Here is a 21,273-nt window from a genome sequence, read left to right on the forward strand (position 1 = left end):
CAAGCCAAGTTTGCTCCAAAGTTCAGCAGCTCCCAGCTGTGCCATCTCTCCCCGTTCGGCCCCGGTCCTCTTTTTGTTTAAGTGTCAAACAAATGGGTTTCCTGTTGACACTGGAATATCGTGAAAAAGCAGGAAGACGCCAGGCCACCTCCTCTTTCCCCTCTTCCTATCCCGTTTATTTATTTTGCATACGTTTGTTTGGGTCGAGCGGGTGTTTCTAGCGTGTGTGGCCATGGGGCGGCCTTAGGGGCCGGTAACCCCTCCCTGAGGAGGCGAGGCCAGGCCCGAACCCGCCCGATCCGCGGTGGAGCTCTGCGGGGCGGGGAAGGGAAAGAGGAAGGGGGAAGAGAGCGGGAGTGGGAGTGGGAAAGGCCAGGGATTGAGAGGCCGCCGGGACGCCGCAAGGAGGCGGGGAATCGGCTCGGCCCGCGCCCGGCCGCTGCCGGGCCGGCTGCAGGTGGAGTTCGCGGAGGTGGCCATTTCCACAGCCGCCGCCGACGCCTCCTCTCCGGGAGCCGCCTTCCCCCCGGCCCGAGGGCGGTGGCGTGGGGCCGGGTGCCCGCGTTCTAGGGCGCCGGGGCCGCAGCTCGCCGGCCATCCCGCGGCTGCGCCCCGCGCCTCGCCCATGGCTGAGGGCCGGCGGCGGGAGGACGAGGAGGAAGAGCTACGCGAGCGCCGCGAGCTTGGTGGCCAGCGCCGCGCCCGGGGCCGTGCGCTCTCGGGCCACTCGGCCGCAGGTGAGAGGCGCGGGCGCGGGGAACGGGGCGGCGGGGACCCGGAGCAGCGCGCTCTGGGGCCGCTCGGGTCCGCCCCACACAGCGGCTGCTCCTTCACGCGCCGGGATGGGACCGGCTTTAACTCTCGGAGGCCAGACTCGGGAAGGGTGGCCTTTCCATCGCCATCCACACTTTCCGGCCGAGCCCGAGGAAATTCAGACCCGTCTCTGACTGCTAGTGGTCGTGCAGCTGAAACTCCAGATTTTCCGTGCACACTACATCCAGGAGCTGCTGGCTTGGGACTTGTGGCCTAGGTGATGACTTATCTCTGGATGAGTCAGAGGCCAGTGGCCGTCTCGGTGGTCAGCGACCCCTCCCGAGGGGTTTGCATGCGACGCCCCAGCCAGGTCAGAGCACGTGCTCATAAGTGAGTCAAGTCCTGTTTCGGCGTCCCTTGAACTTCGGACCTGTGACCCTCTCCCTCCCTCCCCCAGCCGCCGAGCTCACCAGTTTTCTGTAGGACTTGTTTTCGTTATTTGTGAGACCCTCCCCCACGCAAAGAGAAGTCCAGAATATAGCATCCCAAAAGGCCATTCATTTGGGCTGAGAATCATTTTCGGGCCTATAATTACTTTTATGATAGTGTGTTTTGGGTACACAAAAGCGGCACGGATCAAATAGTTTGGCGCATTAGTGAAAGAGTGAATACGTGTAGATCCACACCCCTTCCCTCTTCCCGGGCGGCTTTTCAATCAAACATAATAGAGAGGAAATTCTTTGGCCTTTGGTTCCAACTGGGTAATCCGAGTTATCTGAAAACAAGAGGGAAGAACGAACCTGGGGGGACTGACAACAAAAGGGAGATAGGGAAGTGAGAGAGTCGGAGGAGAACGATTCACCGAGAGCCTCGTTAGAAAGTGGAATATCGTGAATATTCCATGAAGTGGAGAACCTTTTCTGTGTGACTGCCTTAACCACTAAGAGAAAGTTGGAGAAATAGGGAAGATACTGTATCTGTGCGGAACAAATGGAGGGTAGAAAGTAGGTGAAAGGAAAACTTGAGAAGAACATCTTGAAAAAATAGTCAATTTAATGCCCTTGGTAGCATCTTGGAACCATAAAAATAATTCTCCATGCTCATTACTACAACTTTTCATCAAAATAAGGCATTTGGCTGTCTATGTGAACACCAGTTTTGAACATAATTGGTAATTTTGTTCAGTGTAAACCCAGAGCTAGTGAAATAATGAATAGTTGCTGGATATAAGTGAATATTTCTTGCAAGAGTACAATGAAAAAAACTTTACAAAGATATACCGCCATGTCTGACCTGTGGATTTAAACAGGGTGGGCCACCTTAGATTCCTGTTACCTTCAGCAGAAAGCTTCACTCTCACTTACAAGACTGTACAGTGAAGACCTCTTTTGGAGTTCAGACTAGATGTGATCCAGATGTGTGTTTATCATTTAGTTGCAATATGTGTACTTATTCCAATGTGGAAATGACATTTTGTAATTAGTTTTCACCAGTTCCCTAATTTCCCAAGGCTGGCAAAGGCTTTTCTAGATTCTTTGATAATATTTTGCTGAGACATGACATTGTGTATTTTTTGCATTCAGTAATTGGTGTTTGTAGTTTTCTAACCATTTATATGCCCTTTTTTCACTAAAGGGTGTCAGGACGATGTTATGGAATGAGTAAGAGGGTTGAACTTGCAATTTTTGGATTTATTTCTTTTAGAAGAAATTATTTGATAGTTTACATTGCTTTACAAGCTGAGCTCCACTTTCCCCTTATTAGTTAACATGTTTTTCAGACACTAACACATTCCTTACCAAGCTTGGGCATTTGTTAGTTATGTCTGTGCTAGATGTTGCTCTCCTCCAAGTGAGAGGGTATGAACTGACGCAGAAGCTTCATGTTTTTTCTGTATCACCTTTTCAGTTTTTCACTTTTCCTGTTCTCAGTGCTCCCTCCTACCCTTACCATTTTACAATCTAAAGAGTTTACTTTTCTCTGATCTCACATAGCTTGATAACCATAAACCTGGGGTTTATGAACTTAAGGTAGTCTGTGAACTCTTCCTTCTCTCCCTGCTAAATTTTGGAGTGGTTGTGTAAGTGCATTTATTTATTTTTGCAACATACATACAGAAGAGCATGTAAAATTTGTAAATTATAAAGTAAAAACTCTTGTGACTCATGCTCAAGTCAAGAAATAGGATATAGTCAGTTCCTTAAAAATGGATTCCCATCCCTTCCAGACTTAGCCTCCTCTCTCCCCTACAGGTAACCCTTTTTTTTAACCTTTGTGATTATTATTTCCTTTTTATTCTGTATAGTTTTACCATACACATATGCATCTCTATAAAATATTGTTTAGTTTTACCTTTTTAAAATCATAATAAGTGGAATCATCCTGTATTTTATCTACCCAGCAGAAAGCAAGTAATGACTTGAGATTATGAAATGTCTGGAATGGGTTCTTTTCATTCAAAGGCCAAGAGCCCCAGGCAGGTTCTGAGCACAGGACAGTCCTTGTAGGGCATCCTTGGAAATAAATGTGTGTGTGTTTTTAAAATGATGTTAAGAAAATTGGGTTTGGCCGGGTGCGGTGGCTCAAGCCTGTAATCCCAGCACATTGGGAGGCCAGGGCGGGCAGATCATGAGGTCAGGAGATCGAGACCATCCTGGTTAATACAGTGAAACCCCATCTCTACTAAAAAAAAAAAAAAATTTACCCGGGTGTGGTGGCAGGCACCTGTAGTCCCAGCTACTCAGGAGGCTGAGGCAGAAGAATGGTGTGAACCTGGGAGGTGGAGCTTGCAGTGAGCAGAGATGGAGCCACTGCACTCCATCCTGGGCGACAGAGCAAGACTCCGTCTCAAAAAAAAAATTGGGTTTGATTAATCACAATTTCATCTTACAACAAAGGATGATAGTTGATCTTGTGCTCACCTTCTTTATAAAATGTATTTGTTATGTTTTCCAGCTTTCAAAGTAATAAAATACATGATTCTAAAATTAAAAGTTCAGTTGATTTTTTTTTTTTTTTTTGCAGAATTATAGGCAATCAAGTACTGAGGTCAATTCAGTGAAGGTTTATTTTTTATTTTTTTTTTGTTTTTTTGAGGCAGTCTCGCTCTGTCGCCCAGGCTGGAGTGTAATGGCGTGGTCACCGCTCACTACAACTTTCATCTCCCAGGTTCAAGCGATTCTCATGCCTCAGCCTCCAGAGTAGCTGGGATTACAAGTGTGCACCACCATGCCTGGCTAATTTTTGTATTTTTAGTGGAGACGGGGTTTCACCATGTTGGCCAAGATGGTCTTGAACTCCTCCCACCTCAGCCTCACAAAGTGCTGGGATTACAGGGACCACTGCACCCGGCCAGTGAAAGTTAATTCTGTAGCAGTTCATGATGCATGAAATTAATAAGCAGATGCAGGAAAGTAAATAGGGAGCAGAGAGTATTCCCTTGTTTGGGTTTCATGTGCTGAGGCTAAGGTGTCGTACATCTGGCACTATGTGAAATATTTACTGTTGATGGTGATATCCAAGATCCTTAATTGCCTGACCTGAGAGAGAGTGGTAATATGAAAACTAGACACAACACCTGAATTCTTGGGGGTGTCTTACTAATCCACCGAATGCCCATCACAAAAAAGGAAGAGAGGATGTGGGTACAGTAATCCAGTGGTTCTCAAACTTTTGCCACATGTATCAGAATTGCCTGAAGGCCTTGTACACACTCAGTATCTGATCACTTGGTCTGGGATAGGGCCTGAGAATTTTCATTTTGACACATTCCCAGATAATATTCATGTTGCTGGTTCAAAAGGATGATGCACTTTACAAACTCCACATGATTAGGAGAGAAATCACACCCCAACACTGATTGTTAAATTCTAAGAAATAGTTCCTTTGGCTAACTTGTCCTTTTTAGTAGATCAGATGAAAACCCATGAGACAAACATGGAGATTTCCACAGACTAACATATGGGACTTAGTTTCCATTGTGGATTTCCTCAGTAGCTTAAAGGATTTCATGGTTGATTTATACAGCCTGGCAATTATGATCAACTTCATTTTTGTTTCTTGTTTTTTTTTCTTTGTTATTGATTGCATATTCTTCATCTCTATCTGCACAACTAAGATTGGTGTGTTAGTGCCACTGCGTTAGTGCTAGTTAGTGCTAGCCAAGGGCAAGAAGTGGAGGGTGGGGGAATAGGCAGACAAGATTGGGTGACCAACTCTTCCCAGTTTCCCAGGACTGTTCCAGCTTTTAAAACTGAAAGTGCCCCATTTATGGAAACTCCTCAGTCCCAGGCAAATCAAGGATAGTCACCATAGTGGAAAGGTAGCTTGGGTGGGGGAAGAAGTGAGGATAAAGGCTACTGATAATGTTATTTATACTAACATCCCTCTTTTAGTCCAGGTCCTTTTTTCACTCAACATTAAGTTTGTAAGATTTATTTTTATTGTTACGTGTAGCTGTGGGTTTTTGTTTGTTTGTTTTGAGACAGAGTCTTACTCTGTTGCCCAGGCTGGAGTGCTGTGGTGTGATCTCGGCTCACTGCAACTTCTGCCTCCCAGATTCAAGTGATTCCCCTGCCTCAGCCTCCCAAGTAGATGGGAGTACAGGTGTATGCCACCATGCCCAGCTAAGTTTTGTATTTTTCGTAGAGACGGGGTTTTGCCATGTTGCCCAGGGTGATCTCGAACTCCTGACCTCAGGTGATCCACTTGCCTTGGCCTCCCAAAGTGCTGGGATTACAGGCGTGAGCCACCATGCCTGGTCGGTTTTTTCTTTGTTTTGTTTTCATTGTATAAATATATACCACAGCATTTTGCCTATTATTTTTTATTGATTTATTGGAGTTCTTTGTTTACCCAGGAGTCTCAACTTTTGTTCGTTATGTGTGTTACAAATATCTTCTTCAACTCTGGCTTACTTTTTCATTTTCTCTATGGTTTCTTTTGATGTGGAAATTCTACATTTCAGTATAGATGAATTTATGAATCTTTTCCTTTATAATTTGTGTCTCTTCCCCCCTCACCCTCATTAAGAACATGATTTCTATCCAAGGTCATGAAAATATTCTCCTATATCTCTTTTATTGTCCCCTAAAAGCTTTGTAGCTTTCCTTGGGGAGAAATGCCATAGCATTCATCAGATTCTCAAAAAGATTTGAGAATCTCTGCCTGACATACAACATTTTAATATTATTTCTCCAAAGGGAAGATATGCAAGATTGTGGATCCTCCTTCCAATATCTGGAAGAGTAGTAGGCACATAATAGGGCTTATTAAATACGAAATAAATTTACTCTTTCTATATTTTGATGTGTTTATGGTAAACCCTGGAAGGACTGATATAACTGTTGTCTGTTCTGCTTTGAGTAAAATAACTTTAATATCATCAGTACGAGGGCACAGAAGAACATTCACTGTGTTCACGGTGCTTCTTTATGTTATCACCTGTGAGGTAGATATTATTTTCTTCATTTTATCATTGAAAAGACTGAGGCTCACAAACATTTAAGCAAATTATCCACAGTCCCTCAGCTAATAAATACTGGAATGGTGATTTGAATGCAGGTTTTTTTTTAAGTGGAAGTCCGTGTTTTTTCAGGTGATCACAATGACTGCTAATATAAGTCAGTTACTATTGATGCTCCGCACATTTATACATGCATGCTGCTTGCTGTATTTTAGAAGTACTTTACATTTATGTGGTGCTTTTCTACTTATGAAGGGCTTTCACAACTGCAATTAATTGGATTCTTACAACAAACTGAGAGGGAAGAGGGTAAGTTTTATTGTTTCCATTTTAAAGATGAGTAAACTGAGACTCAGAAATGTTAGAAGGTTTTATCTAAAATTACGCAACTAGGTATAGCTGAACCTCAGTCGCCTCTGTTGTGTGTTGCAAGTCGTAGAGTTTTGTTTAATTGTTTCATATAACATGTCAAGTCATATCCTCTCAGAGTCTGTGGCTTTGTCTAGTTAGATAGTGTTGAAAACTGCGTTAGTTCTCGGGACCACCAGCTTACTGTGTTTTGTTATTTGAATTCCAAAGTTGTCTAATTTATTTTGAGAAAGTTATTTTAAGTTCCATGGAAACTATATTTACATGTTGTTTAAAAATCCTGTACTCATCACATTCTCTAAGAAGAACTGGGCCAGGTACAGTGGCTCACGCCTGTAATCCCAGCACTTTGGGAGGCCAGTGCAGGTGGATCACCTGAGGTCAGGAGTTTGATACCAGCCTGCCAACATGATGATACCCCGTCTCTACCAAAAATACAAAAAATTAGCCAGACGTGGTGGCAGGCACCTGTAATCCCAACTACTCGGGAGGCTGAGGCAGGAGAATTGCTTGAACTAGGGAGGTGGAGGTTGCAGTGAACTGAGATCATACCACTGCACTCCAGCCTGGACAACAAGAGTGAAACTCTATCTCAAAAAGAAAAAAACACCTGTCTAGTTATCCCCATCAATATAATGTGTGCAAAATGGTGCCTAAAATACTGGCAATATAAAGAGATATATAAAATAGGCTCTCTGCTTTTAAAGACTATGCCATAGAATTAGGGAAGGTAAGACTATTACACTTTAAAGAAGGTAATTAAGAATATAAAGAATATAAAGAAGTCCATGGTGGATATCAGTTTGATATGAGAGAATCAGACTGCCTTGGTTCATTTTTTGTCTCACCACTGGCTAACTGTGTGACTTTGGACAAGTTACCTAACCTCTCTTCTATTCTTTATTTATATTTCTAAATTTGAATAATAGTAAATCCTATTGCATTGGGTTTGAAGACTAAATGAGTTAATGTATATAATGCCCTTAGAACATGGCCAAGCCCATAGTAAATACCTATGAAAAGCACTTATTTTATGTCTCCTTTTTCTTATTATTGATAAAATATTTCACAGTTGAGTCTGCATTTTTCTTCACTTGGGAATAGTTATGAATTTCATGTTGGCAGAGGAAAAAGGTAAATCTGCAGTGTCATCATTTAATAATCAAATGTAGGTGCTTTTCTTTGGAGTTCATGTATCTCTTAGAAATATCTTAATTCTAGGGGACTCCCAAAGACTGAGGCTAGTTCTTCCTTTGATATTTCTTAAGCCATATGAATTACTTTAACATGGCCTGGTAATAATGCTCAACTTTTCTATTTTTTTTTTTTTTTTTTTTTGAGTCAAGAGTCTTGCTCTGTCGCTTAGGCTGGAGTGCAGTGGCACGATCTCGGCTCACTGCAACCTCTGCCCCCGGGTTCAAGCAATTCTCCTGCCTCAGTCTCCCAAGGACCTGGGACTACAGGCGTGTGCTACCATGCCCGGCTAAGTTTTTTTTGTATTTTTATTAGAGACAGGGTTTCATCATATTGGCCAGGTTGGTCTTGAACTCCTGATCTTCTGACCTGCCCACTTCGGCCTCCCAAAGTGCTGGGAGTACAGGCGTGAGCCACTGCACCCGGCCCATCTTTTTTTTTTTTTTTTTTTTTAAGATAGAGTCTTGCTCTGTTGCCCAGGCTGGAGTGCAGTGGCACAATCTCAGCTCGCTACAACCTCCACCTCCCAGGTTCGAGTGATTCTCCTGCCTCAGCCTCCGAAGTAGTCTCAGCCTCCCAAGCAGCTGGGATTACAGGTGCCTGTGACCACGCTGGCTGATTTTTACATATTGTTAGTAGAGACAGGGTTTTGCCGAGTTGGCCTGGCTGGTCTCGAACTCCTGACCTCAGGTGATATGCCTGCCTCAGCTTCCCATAGTGCTGGGATTATAGGTGCGAGCCACTGTGCCCAGCCAACGTTCAACTTTTCTTTAATTGTCCATTGAAAGCTCATTATTGTGACATAAGCAATTATGTTCAAAGTGATTAGAGCAAATCAGAGGTGAGTTGATCTTCCTATGACCTATTTTTAACCAGAGTGCATCCCTTCATTCTGTTTTTTTCCCTCTCTGACCCTATTCATCCAGCGGTTCTATAACTTCACTGGCATATTATATTCTGAGGACAACGCATTCACTGTTTTCCCTTAGGTCATTTCAGCTTTTCATCCAATGGTGCTTAGAGACTAATCCTTTGAACACTTGGTTCTAATCCCATCTGTCAATTAGCTTTGTAGCATCCAGCAATTTATAGCATCTTTCTGGGCCTTAGCTTTTGCTTTATTGATTGAAAGGATGAGGCTTCCAACTTTACATTTTATGATATTAGGAGATGAGCAGAAAGATAACTTCCGACATAATTTACAGAAGTTTGCCCATGTGCTAAGTTAGATCTTGGAGAGTTTCTCCCAGGCTCCTTGTGAACTGCTCCACTGGTGCAGGAGAAGCCAAAGGGGCAAAATTCAAGACAGTGTCTCTCTGGTGAGGGCAGTTACATTGGCATAAGTAGTCTAGCGTAACTTGTCATGCAGACCCCTTTTCAAGATAGCAGCTTCATGCACTGATAATGTGGCAGTGTTCCCCTTCATCAATGGAAGACATGGGATGTGTTCTAGGGGAATTTATAGTACTTGACACGTGTACGAGGGAAATGCTGCTATCAATTAAGTACAAGAGGAAAATACGTGTCTGGTAGTTTCAGGGCATAGGGCAGGGTAAAGGTTGAGGAGGAAGCTTGGATAGCCTGACACAGGGCAGGAAGGAGAAGGCTCTGGCGGAGGCCTGGCCCCTTGTTTAGAAGCAACTGGAACGAGTCCTTGCTCCTCAGCAGCTGTCGGCCTCACCTTCAGGAACTGTAAGCTTGTCCTTGTGGTGGGGATGGGCTCATGGGGGTGGAGGTAGGAGCTGTGGACCATTCTTTTCTTTCTTTTTTCTTTTTAAAAACAAAATTTGTTCCAAGTTATACCAAGGGAAAAAAAAATTGTTCCAAGTTATACCAAGGACAAAAAATGAATTAAGAAAATAAATTTAAAAAATAAAATTTGTTTTTTAGAATATGTTTTGAGTTACAGAAAAATGGTGAGGATAGTACAAAGAGCTCCCATATACCCCACACCCTGATTATTAGCATCTTACATTAGTATGGTAGATTCGTCACAATTAACGAACTTATCTTGATATATGATTAAACTCCATGCTTGATTCAGATTTCCTTAGTTTTTGCTTAAGGTCCTTTTTTGTGTTGCAGTATCCCATATAGGAGACTGTATTACATTTAGTTGTCATGTCTCCTGAGGCTCCCTTTGGCTATGAGAGTTTCTCAGATTTTCCTTGTTTTTGATGACACTTGACAGTTTTGAAGAGTACTGGTCACATGTTTTGTATGTTGTTCCCCTGTTGAGATTTCTCTGATGTTTTTCTCATGATCAGACTGGCTTATGGGTGTTTGAGAAGAAGATCACAGAGGTAAAGTGCCATTTTTATCACAATTCAAGGGTATATATTATTATCATGACTTTTCTATTGATACTGACCTTGATTACCTGGCAGAGGTAGTGTTTGTGAAGTTTCTCTGCTCTACAGTTACTCTTTTTGGCATTGGCGTCCACTCTCCCTCCCCAACTGCAAGACCCCATTGCAGTAGTTCTTAAAAAGAAATTTTTTAAAAAAGTTCGGTGAGCCGAGATCCCGCCACTGCACTCCAGCCTGGGCAACAGAGCAAGACTCCGTCTCAATAAAAAAAAAAAAAAAAAAAAAAAAAAGTTCGGCCTTTTTCCTCTCTTTCCATACTGTAGGAAGTGAAGGAAGTCACTATGGAGTAAGAGTTATGCTACACTTAAGGAGTAAAGAATTATGCTATGCCTCTTCAAGGGTAGAGTATCTACATACTTAGTTTTTGGAATTATTTTGCATGAGAGAGACCTTTTTTTGTAGAAATGGGGTCTTGCTATGTTGCTCAGGCTCGACAAACTTCTGGGCTCAAGGGATCTTCCTGCCTCTGCCTCCCAAGTAGAGGGGATTACAGCCACACACCACTGTGCCAGTCTAAATTCTTTAATACTCCCTTTGGTCTCTCCAAAGATCTGGTTAGGATTGTCTCTAGGCCCCACCTGTTGGAGAATGTAAGCTCAATTTCTTCATCCAATTCTGTCCAAAATATCTGATCTGTGTGGATGTCTGGGAGATTATTTCATTGTATAATTAGAAAGGAAAGGCATGAAATACATTTGTCTGATTGAAGTGACCTGTGACTGAGATTCATTTACACTAGAGTCCTCTGTCAGCAGGTACAAATAACTAATGTAAATTCCTTTCCAATTTTGGAAATGGAGGGGAAGCTAGAGTAGGAAAGGAATTTGGAAATGCACTGGGCTAAGATAATCAAATAACAAGTTAATATTTATTGTGCATTGGGTGCCGAGACAATTCCAGTTGTTTTCGGTGTGTTTTTCTCATTTAGTCCTGGTACCAATCCTATGCAGTAGGTGTGATTGTTTCCTTCATTTAACAGATGAGGAACCTGAGACCTAGAAAGGGCGAATAATCTCCTCAAGGTCACACAGCAAGTGAGTGACAGAATAGGATTCTGTAGCATGGACTCCTGGTTGCCTCCTTTTTTCCTCATTTCCTCCTTTTTTGGTCAACGGAACCCCTGTATTTCTGGATGCGGCAATGTACCCGCCTATGAAGCTACTTCTTCCAGCCTGTTAATGAGATACAAGTAAAAGTTGTTGAATGGGGTTGCCAGGAAAGTTCTTTAAAGGGGGTTCACACTCAACTGCACAGAATACCTTTTTCCCCTTACCACCTTCCTCCCACCTGCTACCAGGAACAAGGCTGTGTAGCTCACGGTAGCCACCCTGGGCCATGAGGTTACTTTGAGGTTGGAACCCAAGCACTGAGAATAGTGGAGCAGAAAAATAGATGGCCCTGCAGTCACTGCTGATAAAAGAGTCACCAAGTGAGTTTTGATTGCCTGCCTCCTCCTTTATTTAGAAGGAAGGGATAAGAAACTCTACCTTGTTTAAGCCACTGTTATTGTAGGCCTCAACTGGCAGCTGAAGGCAATTCCTAACTGATAGATTCTAACTTGATTTTATTGTTTCCCTCCTCTTACCACCAAGCTGTAATACATTTTGTTATAATGAAGTTACCCTAAGATTCCTAGATTCTTGTTGCTATTTTGTACTTTACTGTAGTGTGACCTTGGACACGTTGGTTAGGTTTTATGAGGCCCCCGCTCCACTGTATTTTTTACATCTTTAGAATAGGAATTATTCATGCTCTAACTACTCTGCAGGCTCATTATGGGGAACATGCTTGTAAACTTCAAGTGTTCATGTGTGATGTGTAGTTTTTGAAGTGGTTGTGGCCATCCTTGGGCAAGTTGAAGGGTACCAAAAAGGAAGCCTTTAGAATCTGAATGTAGTTTTCTGGTTTTGTTATTTTGCTTAGTGCCAACTTAATTCAGAATAAATAAATAGAAGCTGTGAAGGGAGGTGATGTTGTCCCTGCTCTGATGCATATGAGCAGATTAACAATTGCATTGCTGATGAGCCCTGGAATGCATGCCAGGGCTGCTGCATGGGACTGAGAGTTCATTTGTTTTCAATATGGCTGCCTTCATTATACTGGAGCTTTGTTTCCAGAAGATATATTAATCAAGGAATCATTATACTGGATGACAGTTAACCGCTTTTTCTCTGAGAGCTGGCCAAGAACAAAGGGCTCAGAAGAAAATGTTCGTACAAGATGTGGAGAATTAGTTTTTCTGGCAATAAATGTCACCATTTCCAAATAGTCCTCTGAAACTAGTGCAGAGGTGTTCACATAACACTCCAAGGCCCCCAGCATAGGGTCACCCACGTAAATGATCCTGTCTTATCTTGCCACCGCACGCTTTGTTTCTTCATTCCTTCACAAGGATTCCCCTCAACATACACACTAGCTCAGTGGACAGTACTGAAGCTACCTGGAGATTACAAGGTAGATTCGTTTCTCTCAGTGAAAGTGTAACTATTGCCAGTGGAGGGGGCATCTGGAAGTGGGATTCATTTGGAAGAAGGAATGTTATTGCAAGTTTTAAAATGTGCACAGCCTGGGCAACAAAGCAAGACCCCTGTCTTTATAAAAAATAAATTAGCTGGGCGCAGTGGTGTGTGCCTGTAGTCCCAGCTACTCAGGAGGCTGAGGGAGGAGGATCGCTTGAGCCCAGGTGTTTGAGGCTGCAGTGAGTCATGATTGCGCCACTGCACTCCAGCCTGGGTGAGAGTGAGACCTTATCTCTAAAATAAACAAATAAAGTATGCAGACTTCTATTTGAATGTTACTCCTAATTAGATGCTGCATAACGTGACATTCCTTTATATCACAAGTAACATTTTATCTCCCACCTTGTTCCATTCCTGTTTCTCCTTCATAGAAAGTTTCATGAGGTATTCCACTTTGTAACGTGATTGGGTATTTCTTACACCTCTGTAGCAATGGGAATTCTATAAAGAGTGCTTCTCAGACTTTGATCTGTCTACAGATCACCTGGAGATCTTGTTCAAATGCAGATATGATGTAGTAGGTTTTGGGTAGAGCTGAGACTCTGTATTTCTTTTTTTTTTTTTTTTTTTTTTTTTTTTTTTGAGACAGTCCCCCTGGTTGCCCAAGCTGGAGTGCAGTGACATGATCCCGGCTCACTGCAACCTCCGCCTCCCAAGTTCAAGCGTTTCCCATGCCTCAGCCTCCCAAGTAGCTGGGATTATAGGTGCTCACCACTACACCCGGCTAATTTTTTGTTTGTTTGTTTGTTTGTTTTTTGTTTTTGAGGTGGAGTCTTGCCCTGTCGCCCAGGCTGGAGTGCAGTGGTGCGATCTAGGCTCACTGCAGCTTCCGCCTCCTGGGTTCACGCCATTCTCCTGCCTCAGTCTCCCGGGTAACTGGGACTACAGGCACCCGCCACCACGCCCGGCTAATTTTTTGTATTTTTAGTAGAAACGGGGTTCCTCCATGTTGGCCAGGCTGATCTCAAACTGCTGACCTCATGTGATCCGCCCGCCTGGGCCTCCCAAAGTGCTGGGTTTACAGGTGTGTGCCACCATGCCTGGCCGACTCTGCATTTCTTTTTCTTTTTTTCCTTATTTTTGAGGCGGAGTCTCGCTCTGTCCCCGAGGCTGGAGTGCAGTGGCGCGATCTCCCCTCACTGCAAGCTCCGCCTCCCGGGTTCACCCCATTCTCCTGCCTCAGCCTCCCAAGTAGCTGGGACTATAGGCACCCGCCACCGCGCCCAGCTAATTTTTTGTATTTTTGGTGGAGACGGGGTTTCACCGTGTTAGCCAGGATGGTCTTGATCTGCTGACCTCGTGATCCGCCCGTCTCGGCCTCCCAAAGTGCAGGGATTACAGGCGTGAACCACCGCGCCCGGTGACTCTGCATTTCTCACAGGGCACTGATGCTGCTGCTGCTGGTGGTCCCTGGGCCACATTTTGAGTAACAAGGCCCTCAGTTATCTCTACTGTAGGGCCAGGGTTCTCAACTCTTGGCAGGACATCAGAATCAACTTTGAAACTTTAAAAAAGACATGTGCTCATGATCCCACCCTCAGATTTCCAGATTCATTACTTCTATAATAGGTGCTGAGGAGCTGGATTTTTAAAGTTGTACGTAAGGTGAGAATTACTGCCTTAGTATCGTATTTAAAAATATGATGTTGGCCGGGCGCAGTGGTTCACGCCTGTAATCCCAGCACTTTGGGAGGCCCAGGCGGGTGGATCACGAGGTCAGGAGATCGAGATCATCCTGGCTAACACAGTGAAACCTCGTCTGTACTAAAAAAATACAAAAATTTAGCCAGTCATAGTGGTGGGCGCCTGTAGCCCCAGCTACTCGGGAGGATGAGGCAGGAGAATGGCGTGAACCTGGGAGGCGGAGCTTGCAGTGAGCCGAGATCTCGCCACTGCACTCCAGCCCGGGCTACAGAGCAAGACTCCGTCTCAAAAAAAAAAAAAAAAAAAAAAAAAAAAAAAAAATGATGTTATGATGTTGATTGGTTTCAGTGTGGTTTCTTATAATTTGAACTGTTAGTTTTTCCATCTTAAATAATTCATGTTGTGATAACTTTTATTCAAACAGAATAAACAGAATCCACCATGCATTTTTCTTTTTTCCCCCTTTTTCAGCTTTGTTGAGATATAATTCACTAATGAAAATTGAATATATTCAAGATGTACAACATGATGTTTTTATATATGTATGTATTGTGAAATGATTGCCACAGTCAAGCTAACTTGAGTATCCATCACCTCACATAGCTACCTTTTTTTTTTGTTTCTTATAGTGAGAATACTTAAGTTCTACTCCCATAGCAAATTTTAAATATAATACATTATTATTAATTATAGTCACCATGCTATGTACTTGGTCTCCAGAACTTATTCATCTTATGACTAAAGGTTTAGACATTTGAACAACACCTCCCCATTTCCCCTACCCGCACAACTCCTGGTAACCACCCTTCTGCTCTCTGGTTCTTTTTTTTTTTTTTTTTTCCAGACAGGGTCTCACTCTGTTGCCCAGGCCGTAATGCAGTGGTGCAATCATGGCTCACTGAAGCCTTGACCTCCCAGGCTCATATGGTCTTCCCACCTCAGCCTCCTGAGTAGCTGGGACTACAGGGACATGCCCTGCTAATTTTTTATTTTAAAAAACTTTTTGTAGAGATAAGGTCTTGCTCTTTTGCCCAGGCTGGCCTCGAATTCCTGGTCTCAAGTGATCCTCCCACTTTGGCCTCCAAAGTGCTGAGATTACAGACGTGAGTCACTGTACCTAGCCTATTCTCTGCTTCTATGAGTTTGACTTTTTTAGATTCCACATATAAGTGAGATCATGCATTCTGTGTCTGGCTTATTTCACTTAGCATAATGTCCTCCAGGTTCATCCATGTTGTCACAAGTGGCAGGATTTGCTCCTTTTTTTTCTCTAAACAGGATCTTGCTGTGTCACCCAGGCTGGAGTGCAGTGGCATGATCATGGCTCACTGCATCCTTGACCTCCCGGGCTCAAGCAATCCTCCTATCTTAGCATCTCAAGAAGCTGGGACTATAGGCGCTCACCACCATGCCAAGCTAATTATTATTATAGTAATTTTTGTAGAGATGCAGTCTCACTGTGTTGCCCAGGCTGGATTTCCTTCTTTTTAAAGACTGAATAAAATTCCATTGTGTGTGTATATACGTATATATACAGTGGAATAAAATTCCACTGTGTGTGTGTATACATATATACATTTATATATATGTATATACACATACACCACATTTTGTTTATCCATTCATTCATCATCAGACTTAGGTTGTTTATGTATCTTGGCTATTGTGAATAATGTTGCAGTGAACATGGGAGTGCAGACATCTGTTTGAGATAGGGATTTATTGGTCAGGTGCAGTGAATCATACCTATAATCCCAGCACTTTGGGAGGACAAGGTGGGTGGATCACTTACGGTCAGGAGTTCGAGACCAGCCTGGTCAACATGGTGAAACCACGTCTCTACTAAAAATACAAAAATTAGCCAGGTGTTGTGGTGTGCACTTGTACTCCTAGCTACTTAGCAGGCCGAGGCTTGAGAATCACTTGAACCTGGGAGGTGGAGGTTGCAGTGAACCAAGATCCCACCACTGCACTCCAGCCTGGGCAACAGAGTGAGAGTCTAAAAAAAAAAAAAAAAAAAGGGAGAGTGATGTATTTCCTTTGGATATATACCCAGAAGTGGCATTGCTGAATGGTAGTTCTATTTTTCATTTTTTTGAGGAACCTCCGTACTGTTTTCTATAATGGCTATACCAATGCACCCATCAACAACATATAAGAGTTCCCTTTTCTTCACATCCTCGCCAACACATATCTTTTGATTTTTTTTTTCTTTGTTTGGTGCAACAGGGTCTTGCTGTGTTGCCCAGGCTGGAGTGTGGTGGTGTGATCATAGCTCACTGTAGCCTTAAGCCACTGGGCTCAAGCAATCCTCTTGCTTCAGCCTCCCAAGTAGCTGGGACTACAGATGTGCACTACCAGTCTTTTTTTCTTTCTTTTTTTTTTTTTTTGTAAAGACAGGGTTTCGCTATGTTGACCAGGCTGGTCTTGAACTCTGGCCTCAAGTTATCCTCCTGCCTCAGCCTCCCAAAGTGCTGGGATTACAGACATGAGCCACCATGCCCAGCTGACTTTCTTTTTGAGACAGGGTCTTGCTCTGTCACCCAGGCTGAAGTGCAGCGGTATCATCTCTGCTCACTATAGCCTTGACCTCCCGGGCTCAAGAAATCCTCCCACCTCAGCCTTCCAGGTAGCTGGGACTACAGGTATGTGCCACCATACCCAGCTAATTTTTAAATTTTTTGTAGAGACTGGGTCTCAGTGTGTTGCCCAGGCTGGCCTAGAACATCTGGGCTCAAGTGATCCTCCTGCCTCGGCCTCCCCAAGTGCTGGGATTACAGGAGTGAGCCATCATGCCCAGCCAGCCTCTGGCTGATTTTTTGATAATACCCATCCTAACAAGTGTGAGATGATATCTAATTGTGGTTTTGATTTACATTTCCCTGGTTGTTAGTAATGAGTACCTTTTCATATACCCATTGGGCATTTATATACCTTCTTTGAAAAAATGTCTATTCAGATCCTTTGCCCATTTTAAAATCTGGGGTTTCTTTTGCTGTTGAGTGATATTAGTTCCTTATATATTTTGGATATTAACCCTTTATCAGATATATGGGTTGCAAATATTTTTCCTCATTCCTTGGGTTTCCTTTTATGGTTTCCTTTGCTTTGCAGAAACTTTTTAGTCCCGCCATGAATTTTATACATGAATTTTAGTCAACTCCTATATTATTTTATAGTCTAAGTAGGCTCCACATAAAGAATGGTGTAGTGAGTTATCATTGAAGTAACTGGAAAGCACTGTATGTGTTCATGATGTTCTTTCAGCTTGCAAGAAACAGGCATGCTCACTTTAGCTGATGGAGGCTTATTGGAAGGATACACATGTAATTTGAAAGACACAGAAAATATGGCCAGGCACGATGGCTCACACCTCTTATCCCAGCACTTTGGGAGGCCGAGGAGGGTGAATCACTTGAAGTCAGGAGTTCAAGACCAGCCTGGCCAACATGGCGAAACCCCATCTCTACTAAAAAATACAAAAATTAGCTGGGCATGGTGGTGTGCACTTGTAATCCCAGCTACTCGGGAGGCTGAAGTATGAGAATTGCTTGAACCCAGGAGGTGGGGGCTGTAGTGAGCCGAGATTGCGCCACTGCACTCTAGCCCCAGCGGGTGACAGAGCAAGACGTCTAAAAAAATAAAAAAGACGCAGGAAGCAGTTTCAGAAAGTATTTGAAAATGAGAGTAACTCTAAAAAACTGACAGCAAATAGCTACTCTGGAGAACAGTTTTTAATAAGTTGGAACGGCGTTGTTGCTCCTTATGGTTAGTGACACTACAGTTTATTGATGTCTGCTTCCATGGCTTCTAAGGTACTAAATAATGGGCTGTCTTTTATTTTTCTCACAGGCAGCCTCCCCAAGAAACAGTCTCTATGTAGGTTGGTCAGCCACAGTTCTGCACAGGATGGCCTTTTGCAGCAGGGTTCTTATGCCCATTTACAATGGAGGTCTATGGCAAACCCATAGAGGGCTGCCTTTTCAGATCCGTCCCAGGTCCCTTTGGGGCAAGATGGCGGAGTCTTGTGGTACCCACATGCTCACTTACATACTAGAAATGCCTGCAATTGCTTCTGTCTGATGGGACCTAGAGCCTGTGGGGGGTACCTTGAGGTTTCTCAGAATGGAAAGAGGGTAAAGTTGGTAGGCTCCAGGAATAAACTGACCACTCTGACTTTCAGCAATGTGAGTTTCCTGAAGGAAGAGGCTTACTTTGTTCATATCCCTCATAACTCAGACCAGTGCTTGACACATGTGCTCAGTACATAGCTGTCAAATAGGACAGTCTTGAGGTTTTTAAAAGATGTTTTAGGCTGGGCACGGTGGCTCATGCCTGTAATCCCAGCACTTTGGGAGGCTGAGGTGGGTGGATCACTTGAGGTCAGGAGTTCAAGACCAGCCTGGCCAACATGGTGAAACCCCATCTCTACTAAAAATACAAAAATTAGCTGGGTGTGGTGGTGCATGCCTGTAATCCCAGCTATTCAGGAGGCTGAGGCAGGAAAATCACTTGAACCTGGGAGGTGGAGGTTGCAGTGAGATCGTGCCATTGCACTCCAGCCTGGGCAATAAGAGCAAAACACTGTCTAAATAATGATGATGATGATAATAATAATAATAATAATAAATAAAGATGGTTTAATGTAGTCTTTATTTTTAGTTCGATTACATTTCATTCTAACTGGAACTCTTATGTACACAAGGTTGGAAGGCAAATCCCTCCTCTGTTCATGGCTTGCCCTGTGGAGGGGAAACCATGCATGCTAATATGCAAAACTTCACGTTTTCCTGTTTCTTTGTTACTCCTGAGCGCTTTAGATGTTTGCCATTTGGTGTCCATAAAACCGACCCAGGCTTTGGGCTGCTGCACAGTTCGTGGATGTCAAATCCAGTGCCCAGAGGCCTTCCCGACTGTCCTCAAAGTCAGCAAAGGGGCCTCGCAGGGCCTCGAACTCCTGAACACGATGCCCTTCCTCAGGCCCCGCGGGCGCACACCTGCCGGACGGGTCTAGCGCCAGGAACTCTGGGAAAGCAGAGCCTAAGTGTTGGCGCCCGTATGCGAGTGGCTTGTTGGGCTCATGAGGGCGGCGCCACCTTGGGTCCTGATTAAATTGGATTTTGAAGCTTAAATGTAGTTTTGGATATTTGGCCAAAGAAGGTTCATGTTCAGGTAAGGAGGGAGACACTAAAAAGATAGAAGTCGTCATCAGGAGTGATTGCAGCAGCTGCTGGTTTTTAAAACCTCAAACCCTGAAAATTGTAAGGAGTGATGCGGGAGAGTGGATGATAAAGATATTTGAGAAGGAATCTACTGGGTTAGTGACATGGGATGCAGGGCCTCAACATGAGGGACAAGTCCAGTGTTGCTAACGTTTTGTGACTTGGAAAAAGGTGGTTACCATTTGACAGCCTCTTCAGGAAAGGGACAGTGACACTGAACATTTATTATTAAACCTTAATTACAGCACGTTTGCTATTAGTGTTCAATTTAATGACGATTACTTATGTAGCATTTAGAACAAACCTTTCAGTAGTTCCTTGAGCACGTGGGTTTTGCCAGCCTTGTAGAATGTAATTTGGTATTGCTCACCTCATAGGTTTCCAATGGATGTTTAATGAAGTTAATGAAGAATTGGGGTTTTACTTCCAATATTCTTTTTTCCCCTCTGTTTTAGTTGAGTCCCCAGTTTTCTTACTTATTCCTGCAGTAGACTTTTAAAGTACCAACTTTTTAGCATATCTGAACAAAATATTTACCAATCATTTATTTATACTAAATATATGTCAGGAACTCATGTAATTTTCCTAACAGTCCTGGAAGGCAGGTTCTTTTGTCATCCTGTTCTTAAAAGGAGAAAAATGACGTAAAGAGAAGTTAAGTGCAGCTGAGATTTGAATCCCTGTAGTCTTTTCTTCTTTAATTTTTAAATGTACATACAGTAAACTTGACTTCTTTTTGGTGAACAGTTCTATGAATTTTATTACACATATAGTTTCTTGTGACAACTACCGTAGTCACCATACAGAACAGTTCCTTCACCTGGAAATTCCCTTTGCTGCCCTTTGTAGTCAGACCTTCTCTACACGCCTTTCCATTGGCAACCAATGATCTGCTCTCTGTCTCTATAATTTTGTCTTTTCTAGAATATTAAGTAAATGAATTCATAAAGTATTAATATATAACCTCTGAGACTGGTTTCTTTTACTCAGGAGAATGCCTTGGACATTCACTCATTATGTTACTGTATCAATAGTTTGATCCATTTTACTGCTGAGTAGTAGTCTATTGTGTGAGTGTACCAGTTTATTTATGCATTTTCCTGATAAAGGATATTTAGATTGTTTTCAGTGTTTAGTGATTATGAATAAGCTGCTATAAACATTTGTGTACAGGTTTGCTGGGTCATATGGTAAATATACGTTTAACTTTATAATAAATTTCCGAACTGTTTTCCAGAGTGACTATCCTGTTACGTGTTTTCACCAGTAATGTATGAGAGTTCTCATTGCTCTGTGTTCTCACCAGCTCTTGATGCTGCTCGATTTTTCTAGTTTTTGTTTGTTTGTTTGTTTGTTTTTAGCCATTTTAATAGAGGTATAGTCATATTTCATTGTAATTTTAATTTGCATTTTCCTTTTGGCTAATGATATTGACCATCTTTTCATATGGCTAATTGCCATCCATATGTCATCTTTGGGGAAGAATGTTCAAATCTTTGCACATTTAAAAATTGGGTTATTTAAATATGTTCAAAGAGCTAAAGACACTGTTAAATAGAATAAAAAGATAAGCTACAGAATAGGAGAAAATATTTTCAAATCATATATCCAACAAAAGATTTGAATGTAGAATACATAAAGAGCTCCCAAAATAACAATACAGAAGTATAAAGTCTTTGTCTAGTAAATCCAGTGTCTGGGCTTCTTCAGAAAGAACAGTTTGTATTGATTACTTTTTT

At 42.9% G+C, this 21,273-nt stretch overlaps 1 protein-coding gene across 6 annotated transcripts in view; it reads left to right on the forward strand.

Annotated features, from left to right (window-relative positions):
• The first annotated feature begins 374 nt into the window (after window positions 1–374).
• Window positions 375–21,273, forward strand: part of SH3D19 (SH3 domain containing 19) — a 198,073-nt gene continuing 177,174 nt past the window's right edge. For 2 of the 6 annotated variants that reach the window (XM_050791154.1, XM_050791156.1), the window contains exon 1: window positions 375–737. In XM_050791154.1, coding sequence (XP_050647111.1) covers window positions 626–737 — 112 coding nt within the window. In that variant the 5' untranslated portion in view covers window positions 375–625. Of the gene's footprint in view, window positions 738–8,267; window positions 9,473–21,273 lie in introns of those variants that run through there. The other 4 variants (XM_050791153.1, XM_050791155.1, XM_050791159.1 and 1 more) reach the window with 3 other exon arrangements.

The sequence above is a fragment of the Macaca thibetana genome, chromosome 5 (genome assembly GCF_024542745.1).
Source record: "Macaca thibetana thibetana isolate TM-01 chromosome 5, ASM2454274v1, whole genome shotgun sequence".
NCBI classification, from domain to species: Eukaryota; Metazoa; Chordata; class Mammalia; order Primates; family Cercopithecidae; genus Macaca; species Macaca thibetana.